Source organism: Dryas octopetala, chromosome 4, assembly GCF_963921425.1.
Source record: "Dryas octopetala chromosome 4, drDryOcto1.1, whole genome shotgun sequence".
NCBI classification, from domain to species: Eukaryota; Viridiplantae; Streptophyta; class Magnoliopsida; order Rosales; family Rosaceae; genus Dryas; species Dryas octopetala.
Genome location: NC_141369.1, coordinates 10,918,277 through 10,940,695, shown reverse-complemented (window position 1 = coordinate 10,940,695; position 22,419 = coordinate 10,918,277). Strand labels below are relative to the sequence as shown.

Genomic DNA, 22,419 nt, shown 5'->3' with positions numbered 1-22,419 from the left:
TCTAGCAACGGGTGCAAAAGTCTCATCAAAATCAATACCCTCTAATTGAGAGTACCCTTGAGCAACAAGCCTTGCCTTGTTTCTAACTACATTCCCAAATTCATCGGATTTATTTTTGAATATCCATTTGGTTCCAATGACATTTGTGTTGGCTGGTCTCTCTACAAGTGTCCACACTTGGTTTCTCTCAAATTGGTTCAATTCCTCATGCATTGCACTCACCCATTCCTCATGATTGAGTGCTTCTTTGACATTTTTAGGTTCAACAATGGACACATAGCATACATGAGCAAGTTCATTTGCCATTTGTTTTCTAGTCCTAACTGGCTGGTCTAAAGAATCTAGAATTACATCTTCACCATGGTTACACCTCACCCATCTTGGTTTTTCAGATCTGTCACTCAAAGTTTTGTCATTTTGTTCGCTCTCTGACTTGTCAAACTCAACAATTTTTGAGTCATCAGTAGGTTCATCACTGCCTGACTTGGACTCTTCTTTAACCAAACTAACATCTTTAGGATCAGATTGTGGGAACAATCCATCCTTATCTGCAGCCATTTCAATAGATGCATCATGATCATCTATTTTCACATTTATGGATTCCAACATAGAATTTGTTCGCAAATTGAAGACTCTAAAAGCTCTACTGTTTGATGAATAGCCTAAAAACAGACCCTCATCACTCTTGGAATCAAATTTTCCCAAATGTTCTCTATCCCTAAGGATGTAACATGCACTCCCAAACACTCTAAAGTGTGTAACCTTAGGTTTCCTACCCTTCCACAGTTCATAGGGAGTCTTTTTGGTTCCCGGCCTAAGGTAGACTCTATTTATGATGTAACATGCCGTGTTTACCGCCTCAGCCCAGAAATGTTTAGCAAGATTTTTGCTATTCAACATCACTCTAGCCATCTCAATCAAAACCCTATTCTTTCTCTCAACGATTCCATTTTGTTGGGGTGTTATTGGAGCTGAGAATTCATGTTTAATACCCATTTGACAACAAAACTCATCGAATTGAGAGTTTTCAAACTCAGTACCATGGTCTGATCTAATTCTGGACAGGGTTGACAGACTCGACATACCTTCACTTTTCAGCAGTTTCACAATCTTGGCAAAATGATGAAATGTCTCCGACTTGTCCTTAAGAAATGACACCCAAGTGTACCTAGAAAAATCATCTACCATGACTAGAATGTATTTCTTTCCACCTATTGACAAGGTTTGGACCGGACCAACTAAATCCAAGTGAATTAGTTCAAGTGTCCTAGAGGTGCCTATGTCTTTGACTCTTTTGTGTGGTTCTTTGGTTTGTTTCCCCATTTGACATGGACCACAAACAAAAGTTTCGGGCTTTCCTATCTTTGGAAGACCTCTAACAACCTCATGCTTAGACAACTTGTAAAGGTCATGAACATTAATGTGACCAAGTCTTTGATGCCAAAGAGAGCTAGTGTCATCAATAGCTCTATTGCAAGTATTCTCAATTCTTCCAACATTGCCATCAAACACATAGCAATCATCCCTAGACCTAGGGGCATTCAAGATCTCCCTTCCTTGGGAGTCAACAATTCTACATCCACTCTTGGACATACACACTTCACCACCCCATTCATCACAAAGTTGGCTAATACTAAGCAAATTAAAATTTAGCCCATCAACAAATCTTACATTTTTCAATTCGGGTATACCGGGTATGTGTACAACCCCCTTTCCACTCACATAGGACTTCTCTCCTCCTCCAAAAGTCACACTACCACCATCATAAGGAGCAAGAGAGGTAAAGACCTCCTTATCTCCCGTCATATGTTTGGAACACCCATTATCTAGGTACCAAATGTTCCTCTTAGTGGCTGAAAAAGCATTCAAGGTTACTAGACATTTAGTGGAGCTTTTCACAACCCATCTTTGATGTGGACTTGGCTTATTTTTGGAAAGTGGGGTGACAAGTAAGGCAATTTTGGTTACCTCTTTGAGTAGATTGTTCACTTGCTCTTGTAGAGAAACATTTCTCTTTGGTTCACTTGATTTCTTTCCTCTAAGTTTGTTGCAATTTGGTCTAATGTGACCCTTGACATGACAATGATGACAAACCGGAACAAACTTTGTTTTTCTAAGTGAAGTAGAACAATCAATTTGTGTGACACTTGATGTAGCTTGACTTGACTTAGAATGAGATGCATTTTGACCAATGTCAATGAAACCTAGACCCTTTTTGACACTATGATCAGATTCTGACTTGACAAAAATGGTCTTTGTGTTGGATACACTAGGACTATTTTCATTAAAACCCAAACCGGTTTTGTCACCATGATGCTTTCCAATCCTAAGCATCCTATCAACCTTTTCAGCCCCAATGGTGAGCTCAACAATGCTCTCATTTGCTTCATGAACTTCTTTTTCAAGCTTTTCATTCAAAGATTTAAAGTAGATGTTGCTCTCCTTGAGCACTTTGACTTGACTCTCAAAATTTTGTTTCAAGATACCCACACTTTCTAATTCACTCTCTAATGACTCAATCTTCTCACACAATTTCAATTTAGCATTCTTTAGTTTCTGATTTTCTTCCTTTATGCTAAGAGTTTCGGTGAAAAGTAAGTCATACTTATCACAAAGTGCAGTGTAAGACTCATCATCAGGAACAGATTCTGAGTCAGACCCACCATCTACTTGGTCAATCTCCTTGATTGATGCAACAAATGCAACTTCATCACCCTCAACATCGGAAGAAGACTCACAATCATTTGAGTCATCACTCTCACTATCACTCCAAGTGATTTTCATGGCTTTATTCTTACTTGAAGAATGATTCTTTCTATTGTTTGCACATTCAATTGCTATGTGACCTATTCCACCACAAGTGTAACATTTCACATCTCTCTTGGTTGTTCTTCCTTCTTTAAAGTTAGGCTTCCTCTCTTGTTTTCTCTCAAATGAATTCTCTCCTTGAGGTTTGAATTTGAACTCCTTAAAGTTGTTACCACTAGTTCTAGCTTCTCTCCCTTTATTTCTAAGAATTCGTCTAAATCTTTTGACAAAAAGGGCAACCTCATCATCGGACATGGATGATTTTTCACTCAAGTTTTCACTCATCTCTTTGACACTTTGCAAAGCAATATCTTTTGACTTCTTGCTATCCCTTTCATCCATTTCAAGTTCCATCTCAAAGGTTTTAAGCTTTCCTACCAATTTACCAATTTTGAGTTCATCCAAATTTTGGACTTCTTGTATTGCATGCTTCTTAGATTGAAATCTCTTAGGTAGAGATCTAAGAACCTTTTGGACAATGGTAGACTCCTCATAAGGTTTACCTAGGGACATGGCTTCATTTGTGAGGGCTTCCAACCTTTCATAGAACTCGGAAAATGACTCGGACTCTTTCATCCTAATTTCTTCAAATTTGGCATGTACCATTTGAAGCTTAAGTGACCTAACTTGTTTGTCCCCCTCATGAACAACCCTAAGTTTGTTCCAAGCTTGCCTAGCCGTGACACAATGTTGTATGTGTGCAAATTGTGAGGAAGACAGTGCAGTGACAATAGCATTTCTAGCCTTCTTGTTGGAGCTAGAGGCCGTGACTTCGGCAAAAGACCATTCGGACCTAGGCTTAGGAGTTTCAATCCCATCAACAGTTCGTGTGGGAGGAATCCACTCAACATTGAGATACTCATATGCCAACTCGTCATAGGCATCAAGAAAAATTTCAAATTTTTCTCTCCAAGCAGCGTAGTTGCTGCCATCAAAGAATGGATGAGAGTTGCAAGATCCTGCAACGCGATCTCTTTCCATCTAGACACACCTAGAAAACAAACAACACCCTAGGATCTCTCTATTTGCTTTTAGAGTAGCGCTCTGATACCAATTGAAAGTTTAATTTAGGTGATCTATTCACTCAATTAACTTGATTAATTTCACTTTCAGTGATCGGACCCCAATTTTTTGGTTTATGTGATCACTCATGAACTAGTCAACCAAACACAACTCAGACGGTCCAGTAACAAAAAATGTGAAACTTCACATTGACTTCTAAAAACCAAAAATCACTTCAGTAAACAACACAAATCAAACACACCAAGGATCAAGTGACATCCTATACACTCAGAGGACCCATCACAATAGGCATCCCAGTGTTATCCACAACTACAGTGGTGTGTGATTATCTAAACAGTTATATAAGGCATATATCAATTTTAAGCAAATAGCTCCAGTACAGATTTGTGTTTAAAGGATGAGTGAGTCAGTAATCATAACAACACAAACAGGGAAGACAGATGCACACAAGATGTTCACCCAGAAAAACCACAAAGGGTAAAAACTGGGGGTCTATCCAGCTGACCAGGCAATCCACTAAATCAGAAGTTCAATACAAAAGAGAGCACTCAGCACACAAGCTCAATCACTAAGTCCTAGACTAAGTGGCAGCTATCTTATCCCTTTGTGCAACTTCCATTAGCAAGGCAATTGGTCATTCATGAAGAAGGCAGCTCCACTCCAAGCTCATCAACCCATGGCACCAATTCGCACCAAGCTCAGTGGTTTCATCAATGCATGAATATGATATGCAAATGTAGGATTCACAAACAAAGATCAACCTTCTCAAGCTATCGGCATGAAAAGATCAATATTGAATCCTTCAACTTAAATCTAAAATGAATGTGTTTGAAGAATGTATAAAGACATTTAAGCACTCAAACCCATATAGAATTTTATATTTAAGAAAAACAAGTTCAGAAAATCTCTTTGTGATTTTTCAAGAATTAAAGACCATTTTCTGAAAAATAATGAAGATGAGCACTTCACATGGAAAATACCCAGACGTGAAAACCCCAAGAATACACGCTCAAAAATTGCTCTTCAACACACACAAAGATCTGAACCAAAACAGCCCATATACCCGTACACACTCACGCAAGAAGCATGTTCGCCCATGCCACGTGGAAGCCAATCAATGGCTGTCCACAAGAGACGGATGAAGGGCATATGCTCTTTGTCCTAGAGGGGTATCCTAGTATTACTAAGGATAGGAATAATCAGCTGTCAAAAGGAATTTTTCTTTAAAAAATCAGAAATGAGGAAGATGATGAATAGTGCTGATGTATGAAGGTGTGTGCGTGAATGGGAAAGATGCAATCAGATCTGATTGCTACAGTAGGGAAACCAAGCCATGTGCAATGCACATGCATGTCTAGTACTAAACAGAACATGGGCTTTCAAAGAATTGGGCTTAAAAAGCAAAAAACCGAAATGACCCACTGTAGCGACTGTGACTTAAGTAACAGCCACTGTACGTGAAAAACAGCGTTCTTTATGATCAGTGAATGACTAGTCAAATAGACAAAAATCTGTTAATTTCATGAAATGAATGAAGTGCAGTATACCTTGTGTCTTTGTTCATTTCTGACTTCTTCAATGCAGCAGAACTTGTCCTTAATCTAGCCTAGAGCTTGTGAGTGATTAAATACAAATTAATACAATTGTTTTGGCAAGGAACATAGCCAATATAACAAATCCTAGAAACTAACAGTCTCATAAGTGGACATTTTAGACAGTTCAAATAGTCCGTGAAGGTGAAGGTGTAAGTGTAATAACGTGGTGGCATAGCTCAATTACATATAGATACATGTCCTTGTTTTTTTCTTTCAAACATTTCAGTTTTAAAATCTTTAACTTTCTTTTTTCTCTTCAAAATTGAATTAGGCTCAATGTTACTTTTGATTAGTTTGAATGGTGGATTTTTGCTTTTATTTATTTTTTTAGTTAATTTCAGCATTGGTTTCTTAATCATAACCCGATTCTCATTTTAATCCTTTATGTCACTTTTTTAGAAGTACCTATGTGGCCAATAGCTCAAATTAAGAAAAAATTTCAAAAAAGAAATGCAGAAAGCTCCAGTACAAAAATGCTCTTTTGTGGAATTTGTTGGGAGGTGCGATTACATCATCTCTTTGTAGAGTGTGGCCAACAGCTCAAATTGAAACTCCTATTGTTAAAGTTATGAGCAATTTCAAGACCCAATTCTAATGATAACGAAGCTATTACTGAACAAGTTTGTGCCAGCTTCTAATTTTTTATGCATTGGTACGTTAGCTTTGGGAAGAAAGATGATGAGAAGAGAGAGAGAGAGTGAGGAAGAAGAAAATGGAGAGGAGATGAAGTGTGAATTATCCGAAATGCCCCACAAAATAATGGGACCTCGGGAGACCAAATTATTCGTGCCACGCACGTGATCATTTTAAACAAAGCTCTGATAAAAGTGACAGTAATAATCATAGTGAAAATTGTAAAATAATTTACGGATAATAGAATTTCAAATTTTAATTTACGGACCAAAGTGAGAATTAAGGTATATTAGAAATCAATGCTAAAACTAACCATATTTTTTCATAGAAAAATAGTCTCAACTATTATGCCTGCATGCAGCTCCCAAGTACTAATTTATTATTCAAGTGAGAAATCAACTTGCTGTCCTAACGCTGTCTACCAGCTTAATTAGCTTCACATGAAAAGCTTGAAGGTATATATTATGACCGAAAGCACTAAACATGATCCGTCCGTTTAGGTCGCTAGCTTTCTATGCATGTGCATTTCTTAAGTTCACATTCCCTCCTCCAACGGTCAACTAGCTAGATATGTCAATCATGCAATATATATTCAATTATAAGTAAGAATTAATTAATTTGAGTTATTAATTAACGCAAAGTCAATGCCACGTACCTTCAAACCTTAAGTTGCTTAATTGGCATGGATGCGCATACAAGAAATAGAATTAAGGAGAATTGTTTTTTGATTCACATTTATTTAGCATCTTGTTAGACCACATTAATTTCTAATAGAGGTACTGGATCGATGAATTCACATAAGTAAATTTCACCTCCATTAAAGAGATAGCCTTTCACCTCCATTAAAGAGATAACTAGCAAGGTAATTGGTAAATAATGTCTAAATAGTTTTATTTATGAAGGGAGAAATGTTTATATTAATGTTAAATTGTTAATATAGCAGGAGGCCACTAGCTAGCTTGTTATTGATTGAGAAATGGGGTATGTTCAAAGTAATGTCTTTCTTAAAGATATATCCCAGCAAGACAGTTAGAATAAAATTAATTAAAGTCGGTGCATGAAATTCATAAACTTTGACCAACAAATTAATTATGATAAATAAAAAATTAAATTAATAATGGGAGTAAGGGAGAGAGAGGAAGATCAGGTGGATGTATAAAGAAGCAGAGAGACCTTCATCATTCTTTCATATTCATACTGTCAATATATATATTGCTTGTAATACTTCAATTCATACGTACAGAGTTTCATGGAAAGAAAGTTGATCGATAAAGTTTTGTCCAACCATTTGAAAAAGATTTCAGAATGACGGTAAGGCAACCTCTCTGTTTGTGTGTGTTTTTATGCAATTTTCCATTATATATATCATCATATTAAGTCAGATGATCAAACCTTATTATTAAATTGCAAAAATTAATTTCTGAAGTTTTTGTCTGACTTTAATTATAAGAGCATTTGGGTTTGAGTATTTGAAATTCTATATTAATATTGATTGGCAAGCATACACATATAACATATTTTGCTTTTGATTGCTCAGACGATAGAGATGAGAGTACACATGGACTGCCCCGGATGTGAGAGCAAGGTTAGGAGTACACTTCTAAAGCTAAAAGGTATATATATGTACACCAACACTTTGAGTTTGATTATGTTCATTTTTTTTTTTTTTATCAAGTAAAAATATAGAAGAGAGAAAGGAAAGAGATGAGATGAGATGAGATGAGATGAGATACATGAAAAGGGATCGATAGTAAATAGAATTAAAATCAATTTCATAATTAAATATTTTTATTTAAAAACATAGAGAATGAAAATGAAAATAAATGTAAAAAGAGAGATGATAGATGATAGATGTGAAAGAGAAAATGCATGCATATAATGGTTTTTTATTAAAATAAAAACTACAAACTAGTATGAGAATAGTTTTGAGTTTTAATTTCTTTTTAATCTTTTATTGTCATGAGTCTCATGACCTCTCTTCTTAGTTCTTTCATATAGCTCTCTCATTTTTCTCATCTTTCTTCCTTTTTCAATAATGACAAAAAAAAAAGACCCTACTACTAGTTTTCATTAAAAGATATTTTATTCATTCTCCTCCTCTTTCTCTCTCATATATCGATCTATTTTCTGTATTTCATCCCCTCTCGATCTCGATCTCACTTTAGTTTTAAAAAGTCAAAATGCAAAAATATAATGTTACTTCAAACCAGAAGCATCATACAAATGCTATGCATATGCGAATATGCGATCGGAAGAAAGCTATAGTAGGAGATAGAAAAGTGAGTGCATTTATGATAATGTTAATTACAATAATAACCCTAATTTTTAAATTAATTATCATATTATTTAAGGTAATAAGAGCAAAATTGATGTCTTGTTTTACTTTTATCTTTTCCTTTTAAATAATACAAGAGACACTACTATTATGTCACTTTTTATTCACCAAGATTACATGATAGTACTTAACTTATAAATTTAAAAAGTTGGGATAATAGTTAATAACTCTAGTACTACTTATTTGTTTTACGCTACTAATTATCTTAAGCTGGTTTTAATTACATTTTGATCATACAGGTGTGGACAACGTTGATATAGATATGGTGATGCAAAAGGTGACGGTCACCGGATGGGCTGACCAGAAGAAGGTTCTGAAGAAAGTTCGAAAGAGCGGTCGGAGAGCGGAGCTGTGGCAATTGCCCTATAACCCATCGGAGTTCATGACTAGTGAGCAGCAGTGCAATGGCCCAATCAACCACTATGCACCTCAGCCTTCCTCATCTTACAACTACTACAAGCATGGCTATGATGGTCAAACTCAAGCTCAACTTAATCCTGCAAATTATTCCACCAGTAGTTATGGGTATCAATCTACTGCGGCTTTTAGTGATGAGAACCCTAATGCTTGCTTTATAATGTGATGATTGTTGCAGTAAGATTTAATTAATTAGTTTTTAATTTTTATGAATAATATTTTATGCAACTTAATTTTGAATTGGTTTGCAAATTAATTTGATAAATCTAGCTAGCTGCTATCTTTAATTTGTTGTAAATTTGATTATAGTACTAATTAATTCAATTTTGTTACATTATGTTTCTGATTTTGTCTCAATTTTATGTAAACGTTAAAGCTAATTACCATGAAATTAGAGTTTGTAATTCATGATTCATTGGAAAACAATGGAAGGACTTTACTAAACATAATCATCGGCACACATATAAATGATCGTGAATATCGTTAATTTAAGTGAGATTCGTACGTATCTTGATTACATTCCTTCTTGAATGTAGTATCAGGATACTGAATTGCTTATTTTTCTTTTTTGGCCACTAATGAATTGCTTATTATATTTACTTCAATTTTAGTAATATATTACAAAGTAATTCAAGAGTTCAAATGAGAATTAGATTACATATGCACACATCCACCACATTTTTTTCTCATACACCCCTTGCATTTAGGGGTGGGCATTTTAACCGCACACCGTCAAAACCGGCCAAACCGCACCGCCAAAAAACCGCGTTGACAAAAAAAAGTGAACACCGCCAAAAAAATCGAACCGCACCGGTTCTCTCCGGTTCTGGTTCTACACCTTATTTAATCGCACTGAACCGAACCGCACCGCATACTTGCAAAAAATATATTTTTTTATATTTTTATACATATTATACACCATTTTATATATATTTTTATATATATTTATACCATTATTATATACTTTTTATACACTTTTTGTACACATTTTTATACACTTTAGACCATAAACCCTAAACCCTAATAAAATATTAGAATTAATATTAACGTAGCTATATTTTAGGGTTTAGACCCTAAAATATATTAGGTTCATTGACTTTAGGTACCAAATTATAATGTTTTTTCATTTCAATTACTAAAACATTTATGTCATTTCACTTTAAGTACTAATTTTCAGTCTAGGTACCAACTTTAAAAAACATGGTTATATCGAACTGTGACTGTCTAACAGACATAACTTTTTTATTGATTTATTGTTTTTTCAATATTTGCAAGGCTTAAACTTTAATATTTAGTCTTTGGGTTATAGGACTTCATCCCCCAAATCTAAATCAAAAGTATGAAACCCTTAAAATTTTGATTTTTTATAAATTTTAAATAGTCACAATTGTGACTGTTCGACAATTACAACTGTAACTGTTCGACAGTCACAACTGTATAACAAACTGATTTGTGACCTAATCCAAAATGTTTTACTCTAGGTTAATACCTAAACTAAAAAAAATTAGTGTCTTACTGCTTTATTAAAAAACTATTGATATATGGTATTTAATCCTAATTTTCTAAAATATATTTATATAACCCTATGACCTATTTTGTAGATATATAATATAATAATAAATTAATAATGTTTTAATATATAATTTTAGTTATACCCATTACCCTATATAATAAAATTAGTATATTCTTTATATTCTATATAAAAACAAAAATAGTATATTATTTATAGTTTATACTCTATATACTAAAATTTTTAATTGTTTATAGTTCTAGGGTATAATATATAGTTATATACTATATAAGTGTATAGAGTATATGTCATATAAGGTGTGAGTCTTTTTGGTTAAGTTCATTGAATTAACTTGTAAATTTGTTTTTTTGTTGCCAAAACTTGTTAATTAGGATGAATTTGCATCATTAAATAATTGGGCTTAGGCTTAAAAAAATAAATGTGAGGCCCAAAAGTGCTAATCTTAATAATAGCCTATTAGGCCCAGAACTATGGTGGAGAACCGCACCGCACCTTGAATGGTCTGGTTTGGTTTGATTTTTTTATTTCTTTCACGATTTTAAGCACTGAATTGCACCGTGTATTAATATCCGGCACGGCGCACGATTCTGGAAAAAAAGTGAGTCGAACCGCACCGCGCTCACCCTATTTGCATTTATAAATACATAACAAGTATTAAAAGTCAAGGAAAATAAGCATCCAAAAACCCAAAAGAGGATTCCCCGATTCGGGTCTTGATTTTTTTGAACTGTGTTGGTAACTACTAACTTGCTGATCCTAAATTGGATGATGTGGCATGTTACTCGCTGTCAGATCTGATCCAATGGCCAAAAACCACCCCACTTCATTATAAGGAGCTGCACTCCTCCCAAACAGTCACAACCATTCGCGCCACCCCAATAGCGAACTTGATCGAAGTACCGTCACCTCCCTTCAGACTTGCCGCCAATTTCCCGTACCAAACAAAATCAAAGACTTCCAGTTCCGAATCCAAACCTCTCCTTCTCTCAACAAAACTAATCAAAATTGTCACAAAAATGACTCACACATCCAGAAACTCTTTCCCTTCCTCCAACTCTTATGAAGAAGAAGATTACAGCAACTCTTCGCAGTCCCAGTCTCTCTACGCAGCATCACAGTCAGAAACCAACTCACCATGCTCACCAAGTGCTCGACAATTTTCCTTTGAAGCACCGCCCGAGTCAGTTTCCGAAAGCAACCAAATCAAACCCACAACCTCTCTGAGTTCAACATCAAACACCAAAAATTTCCCAAAACCCATTACTCAAATCCCTTTCTACATCCCCATCGCACCGCTACCGATCTTCCACGGCGGTCCGAACGAGTGCCCAGTCACCCATTTGAGCCGGTTCGCCAAATTCTGCCGCGCAAATTTCAGTTCGCCATTTACGGACGACATGGTGATGATGAGGGTCTTCCCGGTCACGCTGGAAAACGAGGCTGCCATGTGGTACGATCTGAACATAGAGCCCTACGCTTCGCTCACTTGGGACGAAATCAAATCCTTGTTCTTACAGGCATACAATAAGATCGATTTGACAGACCCATTGCGCTCAGAGCTAACTATGATTCGTCAGGGCGATGAGGAATCGGTGCGCTCTTACTTTCTGAGGTTGCAGTGGATTTTGAAGCGGTGGCCCGAAAATGGGCTACCGGATAATCTGGTTAAAGGGGTTTTCATTGACGGGATGAGAGAAGAGTTTCGGGATTGGATTGTCCCGCAGAAACCCACTTCTTTGAATGATGCTCTGAGGCTTGCTTTTGGGTTTGAGCAAACCAAAAGCGCGAAAAGGGTTGCAGTGAAATGTGGGTTTTGTGATGGGTTGCATGAGGAGAAGGGTTGTGAGGTTAGGGAGAGGATGAAGAAGTTGTGGTTGCAGAAGAAGAGTAAGGAGGAAGAGGAGGAGAGTGGGAATGGTGGTGATGGTGATGACGTGGCAGAAAAGGAGTTGGTGAGGACCGTGAGGTGGGTTTCATCAGATGGAAGGAGAAGTGGTGGTTTTGTGGAGGAGGGGGGAGAGAAGAAGAAGAGACAGTGCCAGTGTTGGAAGCACCAGTGCTGGAAGAGAAAGCTTGAGAGGAGTAATAGTCTAATTGTCACTACTACTACTGCTGCAAATTCCAATGCAGACTGCCAATGAGAAATTCTAGTTTTTTTTTTTTTTTTTTTTGAGGTTTTAATGAGAAATTCTAGTTTATAGACTTAGATTATTGACTGGTGACACTTTTTTTTTGTTTCTTTTTCGTTTGTGTAATTGCTGAGAAATTGTGGTACAAGGAAGAGAAAAAAGTTGTATCTATGATACATTGATACTACATTTTCTTTCTTTTTTTGACTTCTTAAAAATAGATTTGTCTAAAAGAAATATTACCATTGCCTTAAGAAGGTGAGAGATTGTGTTAAATAAGTAAGCCCAAAATGGTGAGAGATTAATGTGAGAAGATGAGTTAGGATATATGATAGATCAATGGCTCATATATCCCTTCCAATATAATCAAATTCAAAATAAGTTTTTTTCCAAAAGCAAAAACTTGATGAATTGCGACTCAAAAAATTTGGAGTAATGCTAGTTATATATCTTCCCCTTTTGCATTTTCTTTTCAATTTTCCTCATTTTTTTGTATGTCATGTGTATTCTATTTTCACTTAAAATTAAGTATTTGATGCAGTTTTTTAACATACTATTCTCTTTTTATATATCTATTAGAGTACTGCTATTTGCACACATTTTTTCTTCTCACAACACACCCCCTATAATTCATTTAGTGAATTACAATTTTAACCTTAACACAAATAACAACAAAGGACAATCCACCCACCCAACCAACCAGCCACACCAAGTCCTAACCCCACCTCTGATCTGACCCAGCGCGCGCTACCATTGTCACCGGCGACCTCCTCTCTCTCTCTCTCTCTCTCTCTCTCTCTCTCTCTCTCTCTCTCTCTCTCGCTCTCTCCTCAGCCACTCTCTCTTGGGCTAGTTACAGGGGCCAGCAAAGGGAGGAGAGAGAGGGAAGGAGAGAGAAAGGGCAGCTGGGCTGAATTACCTGCAATAGCTCGTGCGTGGTGGTCGGGGTCGAGATTTGGGTGGCTGGGTCTTGTGTTTTTTTTAGCTTATTTACAAGTTTTCCCTTGAAACTAACTTCAAGTCTCACTTTACTCTCTAAGTTTTTTTAATAAAGGTGTTTTCAAAATTTTAGGAGTGTTTGTTGAGAAATTAAATAAATTAAAAAAATGTGTGAGGTGAAAAAGAGATGTGTAGTGAGAGGAAAAAAAAGTGTGTAAATAGCAGCACTTTTTTTAAAATACAATGACCAAATCTGTTTCAGGGTCATAACACTGGAAAAAAAAATGTATTTTATTGAATAAAAAAATAAAAAGAAGTATAATCCGCATTGTGGAATTGGTAATGAGCATCAAGTAATTAAATTTTGGATTTCGAGAAAATTTTGAAAAAATTTCGATTTTGTTAGAAATTTAAACTAAAACAATTGAAACGTTTAACAAAATTTGAATAATTTCATTTCGAAAATATTTTGATATCTAAAAAAAATAGAAATTTCGAAGAAATTTTTGAAATTTAATTCTAGGAATAAATTCAATTTAGACACATAACTATATATGCTATTTCAACGGGATCCACGAACTTTCAAATATACACCTGATTTATTATGTAAATTGAAAAATGAAATTTCGTCCATCAATTTATTGAGAGATCAGTTAAATGTCAGCTTGACTTTTGCTAACGGGGATTAATTGGCGACGTGGCAACAACTCAGCATACATTTCCCGCTAAATGAGCAACACATGTCCACTTGACACGGGCTCACACACCCATCACCTCATTCCCGCTCGTCGAACGCTCTCCTGACCATTTAGTCTCCAAAAAATATCACGTTTTCCCCAAAATTCGAATATAAATCTCTCACTTGTGTTCAACGAGCGAGAAAGAGATGATGAGTTTGTGGACCCGTGTCAGGGGTTAGGTGGACCTTTATCGCTCATTTGGCGGGAAATAAGTGACACAGGTGCACCTAACCCCTGACACGGGCCCACAAACTCTCACTATCTCTATTATTATTAAATTGTGGGTCCGTGTCGCTCATTCGACGGGAAATGTTTGCTGAGATAGCGCCACGTCGTCAAGTAATCCCGGTCAGCAAAAACTAAGCTGTCATTTAACTGATCTCTCAACGAATCAATGGACAGAAATTCATTTTTCAATTTAGATAATAGATCGAGTGTATATTTGAAATATTTTAAAATTCATGGACCTTATTGAAATAACTTATATAGTTATGTGTCTAAATTAAATTTATGCCTTATTCAAGATTGTCTTTGTTCGTTGACAGCGGTTGTTTGACTAAAACTAAAAAAAAAATATCTCAGGTAGCGCGTTGTTTTAGGCTACCGGTCCATTGTCCGCAGCTACGTGTGAGTCCGAGTCCTCGTGTGACTCGGAAATTTTGAAATCCTAATTCCTTTCGAAAATAAATAAATAAATATAAAAACAATTTTCGGACCAAATTGTTTTGTCTATAAATACTTTATGAAATACAGTGTTTGCGCGTTCTGTGACTGTGAGTGTCTGTGTGTAAGACCAAAAGAGTAGCAGTGAGGATTCGCGACCCCCAAATCCCTACTTCCACGCTCCGGGAAAAAACCCTAAATTCTCTGATTCTCTACCGTCTTTGCGATCCGCCATGGGTTTCGCTACAGAACGTGAGAACTTCGTCTACGTCGCCAAGCTCGCTGAGCAGGCAGAGCGATACGATGGTTAGGGTTTCTCCCTCTCTAATTTGGCTTCTTGTTTGTTAGATTTCCCTGATGGTTGATGCTGAGTGTGGTTGTTTAGTGAATCACTCTACTTTATGTTTGTGTGTGTGTCTGGACTTTGATTTTATTTTCTGCCAATTGATTTTGCGAACTCAGTGTTTGGTTGGTGAGAAAGTGAAGGAAAGTGAAGAATATTGAGTGTGCTGGGGTTCTATACGGAGCTGAACTAAGGATCGGATAGATACTTAGTTTAATTGACGGATAATTGTTACTATACATATTTTCTGTGCATTGGGTTTTTGGTTACTGCCGTTACTGTGGGGATATAATTGCATGGGGATATAGACTTAGTATTTTTTTTTGTGTGTAATTTCTTTTACCCCAAAAAAAAATCTCCTGGATCTTTTCCAAAAAAATTTGTCTACTGGATTTGGTCTAGGTTGATTATAGTGTCGAGTAATTTTAATTCCTGATTTTCATCCTTTTAATGATGACTGCTCCTGCTTGACTAATTGTGGTTTAAGATGTAATTTCTAGGGATAAACCCTTTTTATGATTATTCCCCCTCCTTTTAAGAAAAGTATTCTATTGTGTCCAGCAGTGAAGCTGGGATTGTACTTGAGTTGAGGAAAGCACCCTTTAATTAACAATTCTATTAATTATTGATCAATACATATTAGCAACAAAAAAAAAAAAAAAAGAACAAAATTCCTCTGAGATTTTAACTGGACTAATTGCTCCTCTCACTTAAACATGGTTCTGCCTTATTGGAAAGAGTGGGTTTTTTTTACTTGATCATAGATTGCAAACATAATTCTTGTTTGTGACTTCTCCTCTAAATGTTGACAGAGATGGTGGATGCAATGAAGAAGGTTGCAAATCTTGATGTTGAATTGACTGTTGAAGAGAGAAACTTGCTCTCTGTTGGCTACAAGAATGTTGTTGGTGCTCGGAGAGCATCATGGAGGATCCTGTCATCAATAGAGCAGAAGGAGGAAGCAAAAGGAAATGAGATTCATGTGAAGCGACTCAGGGAGTATAGACAGAAGGTTGAATCAGAGCTCTCTACCATTTGTGGTGATATCATGACAGTGATCGATGATCATCTGATTCCTTCAGCTTCAGTTGGTGAATCAACCGTGTTCTATCATAAGATGTGAGAGACTGTGTTTCTCTGAAAAAAATTGATTTTATTTTTATTGTTTTAGTTTTTTCTTGACATGAGCATCATGATGGTAGCTAAATGTTGATATTGAAATAACGTGGTTGTAGGAAAGGAGATTATTATAGGTATCTTGCAGAATTTAAGTCTGGTGATGAGAAAAAGGAGGCTGCTGAACAATCAAAGAAAGCATATGAGGTTACTCTCTCTCTCTCTCTCTCTCTCTCTCTCTCTCTCTCTCTCTCTCTCTCTCTCTCTCTCTCTCTCTCTCTCTCTCTCTCTCTATCTCTCTTTCTTTGATACTTCCAACTTGTTGATTCATAGCTGTTACTGTTGTGTTCTATCTGGCAAGGTTTTTTTGTATGTTTTCTTTTGGTTCTAAATAACAGGGTTGGCACAGTTCTTGTTCTGATGCTCCATGTAGTGGTGATTTAGGTGGTTTTCTTGAAATCATGTCATCTTCTCTCCATTTAAGGCTATAACTGATTGGATTCTGTCATTAGAGAGTTTGAAGTAATTCTAATGCCGGTTATCTGTGTTCCTTTAGAGTGTGTAGACCTTCTAGTATTTAGACTTTTTGGACTGCATGTTTGCATTCTTGGCTGATGAAAGATTGGTGGTTCTGGTTCTTGTCCTATGTAAGGCATACAGGATTATTATGGAATAATTGACACAAGTGCGGGTTTGCTCAGGCCCTAATTCAGTAATTTATTTTTAAAGTCAGATTCTATAGTTTTTGGTTAGCTGTATGATTTATACAAGTAGGAAACATGATTGGTTTGTATTTATCATGTCCTCTAGCTTTAAAAATTGTTTTCTCAATATGGTTTTATCTTCTTGGTAAACACTTTTTTCTATAATATTAAGACTTCGCTACATATTTCTGCACAATTTGATGCTTTCTTAACAACCAACTAAGGGGTTTTTTAATTACAAATTGAAATCTTGTCTCATTCTGTAAATGTTAAACCACTGACTTTTCCCCCTTTTTTTACAGCGCTTATACTTTTATTTTGATTAGTTGATCAAAAAAATGTCTCTCAGCTACATTGGTGCATATACTTATAGTTTGGTAGAACAATATTTTTGTATGTGTTCTTTGAGAAATTTTGTGTATCTGCTTAGTATGCCAAATATGAGCACTGAAAAATGTTACCCCATGATCTCTCTCTCTCTCTCTCTCTCTCTCTCTCTCTCTCTCTTATATTTATGTTTTAAAATGAATGTCTTTGCAGACTGCCACCATTACTGCTGAGGCTGAGTTGCCTCCTACACATCCCATCCGTCTGGGTCTGGCCTTGAATTTCTCAGTCTTCTATTATGAGATCATGAATTCGCCAGAAAGGTTTGTATGATGCTATCTTCAGGTTGGTTAGTGTAAATGTATGTTACAATACCCTTCTTGTTGTGAACACTGTTTTTCAGGGCCTGCCACCTTGCAAAGATAGCTTTCGATGAAGCTATCGCTGAGCTTGACTCACTGAATGAGGAGTCATACAAAGATAGCACCTTAATCATGCAGCTCCTAAGGGACAACCTCACCTTGTGGACTTCTGACCTTCCAGAGGATGGAGGTGATTGTATTAATTATTTCAGGAGTTGATTATTCAAATTATTTCCCATCTATAGCTAAGTTTTAGAGGATTAGTTTCTTGTAGTAGATTAGTCTCCCCTCCCCCCCCCCCCCCCCCCCACCCTTCTTTTTTCTATCTTTTTTCCCCCTTTGGGGTTGGGGTTTTCTTCAGGCACTGCACTTTGATTATTTGTTACTTGGGGTTCTTATCTGCTTGATGCATATTTAATGGTACATGGTGTTTCCATTTTCATGCTTGTGGTGTGTATGTGTACAGTCTACTTTTCAACAAAATCTTAAGGGGATAACAATGGGTGCAGAATAGGGGCGAGGGCAAAAGTGAACTTATGTAATAGACTAGGGTACTTAAGAGAGTTAAACTTCTCAGTGAAGTACTGAACTTGTGACGAGAGAAACTCCAACAAATTTGGACTAATATATGGATATGTTACCCACACACCATGTGGTCAACAGGTCCATGGGATCAATAAATAGTTGTAGATAAATATGTAGTCATAATCTCTTGCTTTCTTGTGAGCATAAAAAACTCAAATAATTGGTTCAAAATCTAACAATTAACATTTATTCCAAAGGTAAAAGTACTTTATCCGAACTTGAATATCAGTCATTAGTTTTGATCAAATGGCTAGTGAATATGAACTTCATACTCACCAATAAGATGGAGATCAAAAGTGTGTGTGGATCAAACCTATGGTACTTATCAGAATTTGAATTTCAGTCGATTTGGATCTAATGGCTTGTGTACTGTATATGAATCTTATATAAGCCAATGAGTTGGAGATCAAAGTTTGTGCATGTGCTTGTGCGTGCATGCACGTGCGCCTGTGTGTGTGGGTGTGACATTGTAGAATGGTTGCGATTCCCCTCTTTGGATTTACTGGCTCAAAGGAATTGAGTTTTCAACATTGGAAGTGTTTTTTATTTTTTATCAAAGGACAACATTGGCAGTGTTGTCTAAACTTTTTTGGTCAAGTTTTAATTTTTTCAAATGTTTTTTAATGGAAAGAAGATGAAAATAAACCTAGAATTTTTTAAATAGAAATTTATAATATCATCTAAATTTCATGGGTGAAATGGTTGTCTCATGCATTTTACTTATGAATTACAATTTCTCTACACAGACTCGAAAATTATTTGGTTTGTGATTAAATGTTAGTAGTATAATTCATAATTTAGCATGCTTTTCTTTTCTCTTAAAACAAAATTACCTTGCTCTTGTTGAGATGGACATGATTATTTTTGTAAACACGTCTAAAAAAAATGAAAAATATAATTGGAATTATCTGATCACCTTTGGGTGGTAATTTGATGGGCAAGCAATACTGATAGAATCAGGTATCCTTTCCTCCTTTGAGAAGAACCCCTGCCTTTTTGTATTGAAGGATAGAAAGAAATAATGGGTAATGGAATTTTTTTTTTTTAAACACAATAGCTGACACCTAACTTATATTTCATATATTTTGAGTAGAAGAGATGAAACCTCTATTTTATGTTCTTGGAATTGATGCATATGGATTCTTAGAATCAATTAGTCTTCAGAAGACTTTTCCTTACTTAATTTGAAAATCTGCATTTGGTTGTCAGTAATGGCCAAATGTTCTTGTGAGAAACAATTATTTCTTGGGCCAATTTAGTTCATCCTTTGGTGAGTTGATATCTCTGCAACTCAGCAGTCATCCACAGCCAATGAGTTCAGGGTTGTTATGGAAAAGAAGACTTAAGAAGCAAGCATGTAGTTCTTGCAAAATTTTATGCAGACAAATTAACAAATGAACTGAATCAAAACATAGTTATAGCAAGTTTATTGTGGTGAAGCAGCGTTTTCTTTCTGGAAGTGAAGAGTCTATGATTGCACTTGTTGCAGTATAGTTGATTTTGAGGCATCTTGTTGTTTTATGAAACTTGTAAACTCTTTTCTATTCTGAAAAGCAATAATGTTCAAGCAGACTACGCATATAAAAAGAATATTCTGAACCAACTTTTGTATCATATAAATAGAACCCAACAATAATGTATTGCATTGCATTAACAAACCCACTGTTGATTCAAAAGTAAACTTACTTGGATACTAAGCAATTGCTAAACCTTAAATAAAACTTGCTTTAAAAAAGGTTATAAAAAAAAGAAGAAGATAGAATGTTCATTGGTTAGTCTGAAAGTGTCGAGTATTGGTGTATAAAAGGTTAAATGCAAAAAAAGTGAGATGTGGACAATTCTTACTGGCGGCCCTTGAGCTTGCCAATGCCCAAGGTTTCCAATATCTTTAAGCACTAATAGGTTTGAGTAGGAATCATAAGGAGGCCTGGTGTGCATGTACTTAGTTGTTAATTCTGCATTGAAAACATCAGTTTAAGGAAATTAGCTTATGAAAATGCTATTACCATTTATGTTTATTGTTGAACACATTTTTTACCACAATGTGTGTGCATGTGCGTGCGTGCATGTGTTGAGGAAAGAGGGTTGGGTTGGGTTGGGTTGGGTGGTGGTGGTTAGGAAAAAAGAGTAGGAACACAAATTTCTTGTTAGTTTAAATAGTATGCCACTGAACTTTTTATTCTGTGTTAACAATTTAGGAATATTAGAATAGGGTAGGAAAAATAAATTCTTTACTAGTATAAGTGGGAAAACTTCTGTCTCTGATGTTTTACATTGTATGTGTTGATTCTTGACAACTATACATAAGCTCTTATCCCTAACTGTGACTTAGTGAGAGGATGCAGTATTACAACAGAACCAGTTTTCAGTAATCATTATTTATTACAGCTCCTTTCAAAGAATAAAAAAGATTAAACATGCATTTAATGTGCATTACGAGCATTTAATGTATGTGTGTTTTTGTAAGCCTTGAAGTGATATGTAGAGTTGAGATATATCGTTATCTTTGATGTTTAGAGGCTTTTGATTGTGCCTCTACATTTTGGTTGCATTTGTTTATTTCAAAAATACACCCCTGAAAAAAAAAAAATCCTGGGAGAGCTTTCTATGTGTTAGTATGACTCAGTTTTCCTAAAATAAAGTAGGAAAATCTTGGAAAATTGCTTTCCAGTAAATATTTTGCAGAATATTTTTCTACTACTATAAATTAAAACTTTTAGAGGTGTTAATTACCTTTAAGATATCGAGGAAGCAAAGCTTTTAAAAAATCCAAAATATCAAATAAAAATGAACATCTGAATTGTTTTCTTTCACAAACTACTCCAAGAAAATTCAACTCAGTGCCAAATAAATTGAGAACTAAGAAACAGAAAAAAGTTTTACTTACCTGGAAAATAGTTCTATGAAACAAATGCAGCCTTAAATCAGGGTTTAGCAGTTGAGGGCACCAACTTATTATGTATTGCACTCAGGGATCTGCTTTTGCTTATGGAATTGTCTACATACCACAGAAAAAATATGCACAGGGTGCAAGAAAATTAGTATAGAGATGCACTTTCAAATCATACATAATGAAGTAGGAAATTCTAAATAAACTTGTCTTATATATGCATAACAAATTTGATCTATTTTAAATACCGAGCATCATCTTTTAATCCTTATTATTGTTTCCATATTTCTGCTGCAGAAGATTCCCAAAAAGTGAATGGCGCAGCCAAAGTTGGGGGATTGGAAGATGCAGCTGTGAGTATCTCAGATAATTCTTGGTTGTCATCAGTATTTTGATGTTTTGAGTTCACTGCTAATTTATTTCAATTATTTCTCTGGCAGTGATGCAGGTAGCACCTTAGGATGTGCTTACTATGTATGTGTTATGGATGAAGGATGGGGTCTGATTCTCAACCATGGTGTTTGACAAAAATAGCATTGTTTACCATGTTCTTATTTTTGTATCTTCTTTTTTGTCTCTTTTTCCATTTCGAGTCGAGTCTCATGTTATGTGGTGTGGTTTATAACAGCCTGATATCTGGACATGGTTGGCCTGATTTGCATTGGCACTAGCTCTTCCTTTTCAGTAATGTTGGACGGAGTATAGATGACTGAACTGTAGGGTGGTTTTCTTGTTTTAGCGAAAATGCCATAGTCCAGATGGATGATTTCATACTGATTTGTGCCGTTTGGTTTACCATTATCTATAAACTTTAATGTATGCTTATGCTATTATGTTAAAAGTCTACTCTGTCTTCTTGCTTCTTAATTAGCTAAAGGTTGGAAAGACTAAACTAGCTGATTGTTTATTGTTGGGTACTGTTTCCCAAACTGCACCTGAAACGTTACTAGCCATATTATTGTGAAATGGAAGAAAATTTTGAAGAATATTCTAGTTTGCTACATTGTTGTATCAGAACTGGTTTTGTTCTGGTCCATTGAGTTACCAGTTTACGATCACCTGATGAGTAACCCAAAACTATATACCCATCCTTTTATGATGCATGCTAACACACCACACCATCCTGTACCATTCTGTTAGTTTAACATATATTGTTGGTCTCTTCTCTTTACAACTTGAGGTACAACTTAAGTTTTAGGTGTCTTCTAGTTGTTTGACACATTCGACCTTTTAATCCCAAAGAAAAGCTGATGACCGAGCCTAGTGTATGAAATACCTT

At 35.7% G+C, this 22,419-nt stretch overlaps 2 protein-coding genes across 5 annotated transcripts; both read left to right on the top strand.

Annotated features, from left to right (window-relative positions):
- The first annotated feature begins 7,593 nt into the window (after positions 1 to 7,593).
- LOC147286750 (Heavy metal transport/detoxification superfamily protein) lies at positions 7,594 to 8,977 on the top strand. Its single transcript, XM_086242385.1, has 2 exons — positions 7,594 to 7,672; positions 8,634 to 8,977. Exons 1-2 carry the CDS (start codon positions 7,606 to 7,608, stop codon positions 8,975 to 8,977), a joined length of 411 nt encoding a protein of 136 aa, XP_086098511.1. The 5' UTR covers positions 7,594 to 7,605.
- Positions 8,978 to 14,913: 5,936 nt separating this feature from the next.
- LOC147286749 (14-3-3-like protein D) lies at positions 14,914 to 21,973 on the top strand. 4 transcript variants are annotated; one of them, XR_015121677.1, is made up of 8 exons: positions 14,914 to 15,119; positions 15,969 to 16,275; positions 16,392 to 16,479; positions 17,517 to 17,626; positions 17,707 to 17,855; positions 21,441 to 21,493; positions 21,581 to 21,639; positions 21,769 to 21,973. XR_015121677.1 is itself a non-coding variant. In XM_086239414.1 (7 exons), the coding sequence occupies exons 1-7, from the start codon at positions 15,047 to 15,049 to the stop codon at positions 21,581 to 21,583; spliced, it is 783 nt and encodes a 260-aa protein (XP_086095540.1). In that variant the 5' UTR covers positions 14,914 to 15,046; the 3' UTR covers positions 21,584 to 21,973. The 4 variants fall into 4 exon arrangements, 2 of the variants coding, with proteins under 2 accessions (XP_086095540.1, XP_086095539.1); XR_015121676.1 differs by having other exon boundaries at positions 14,915 to 15,119; positions 21,438 to 21,493; XM_086239414.1 differs by having other exon boundaries at positions 21,581 to 21,973.
- Positions 21,974 to 22,419: the final 446 nt, after the last annotated feature.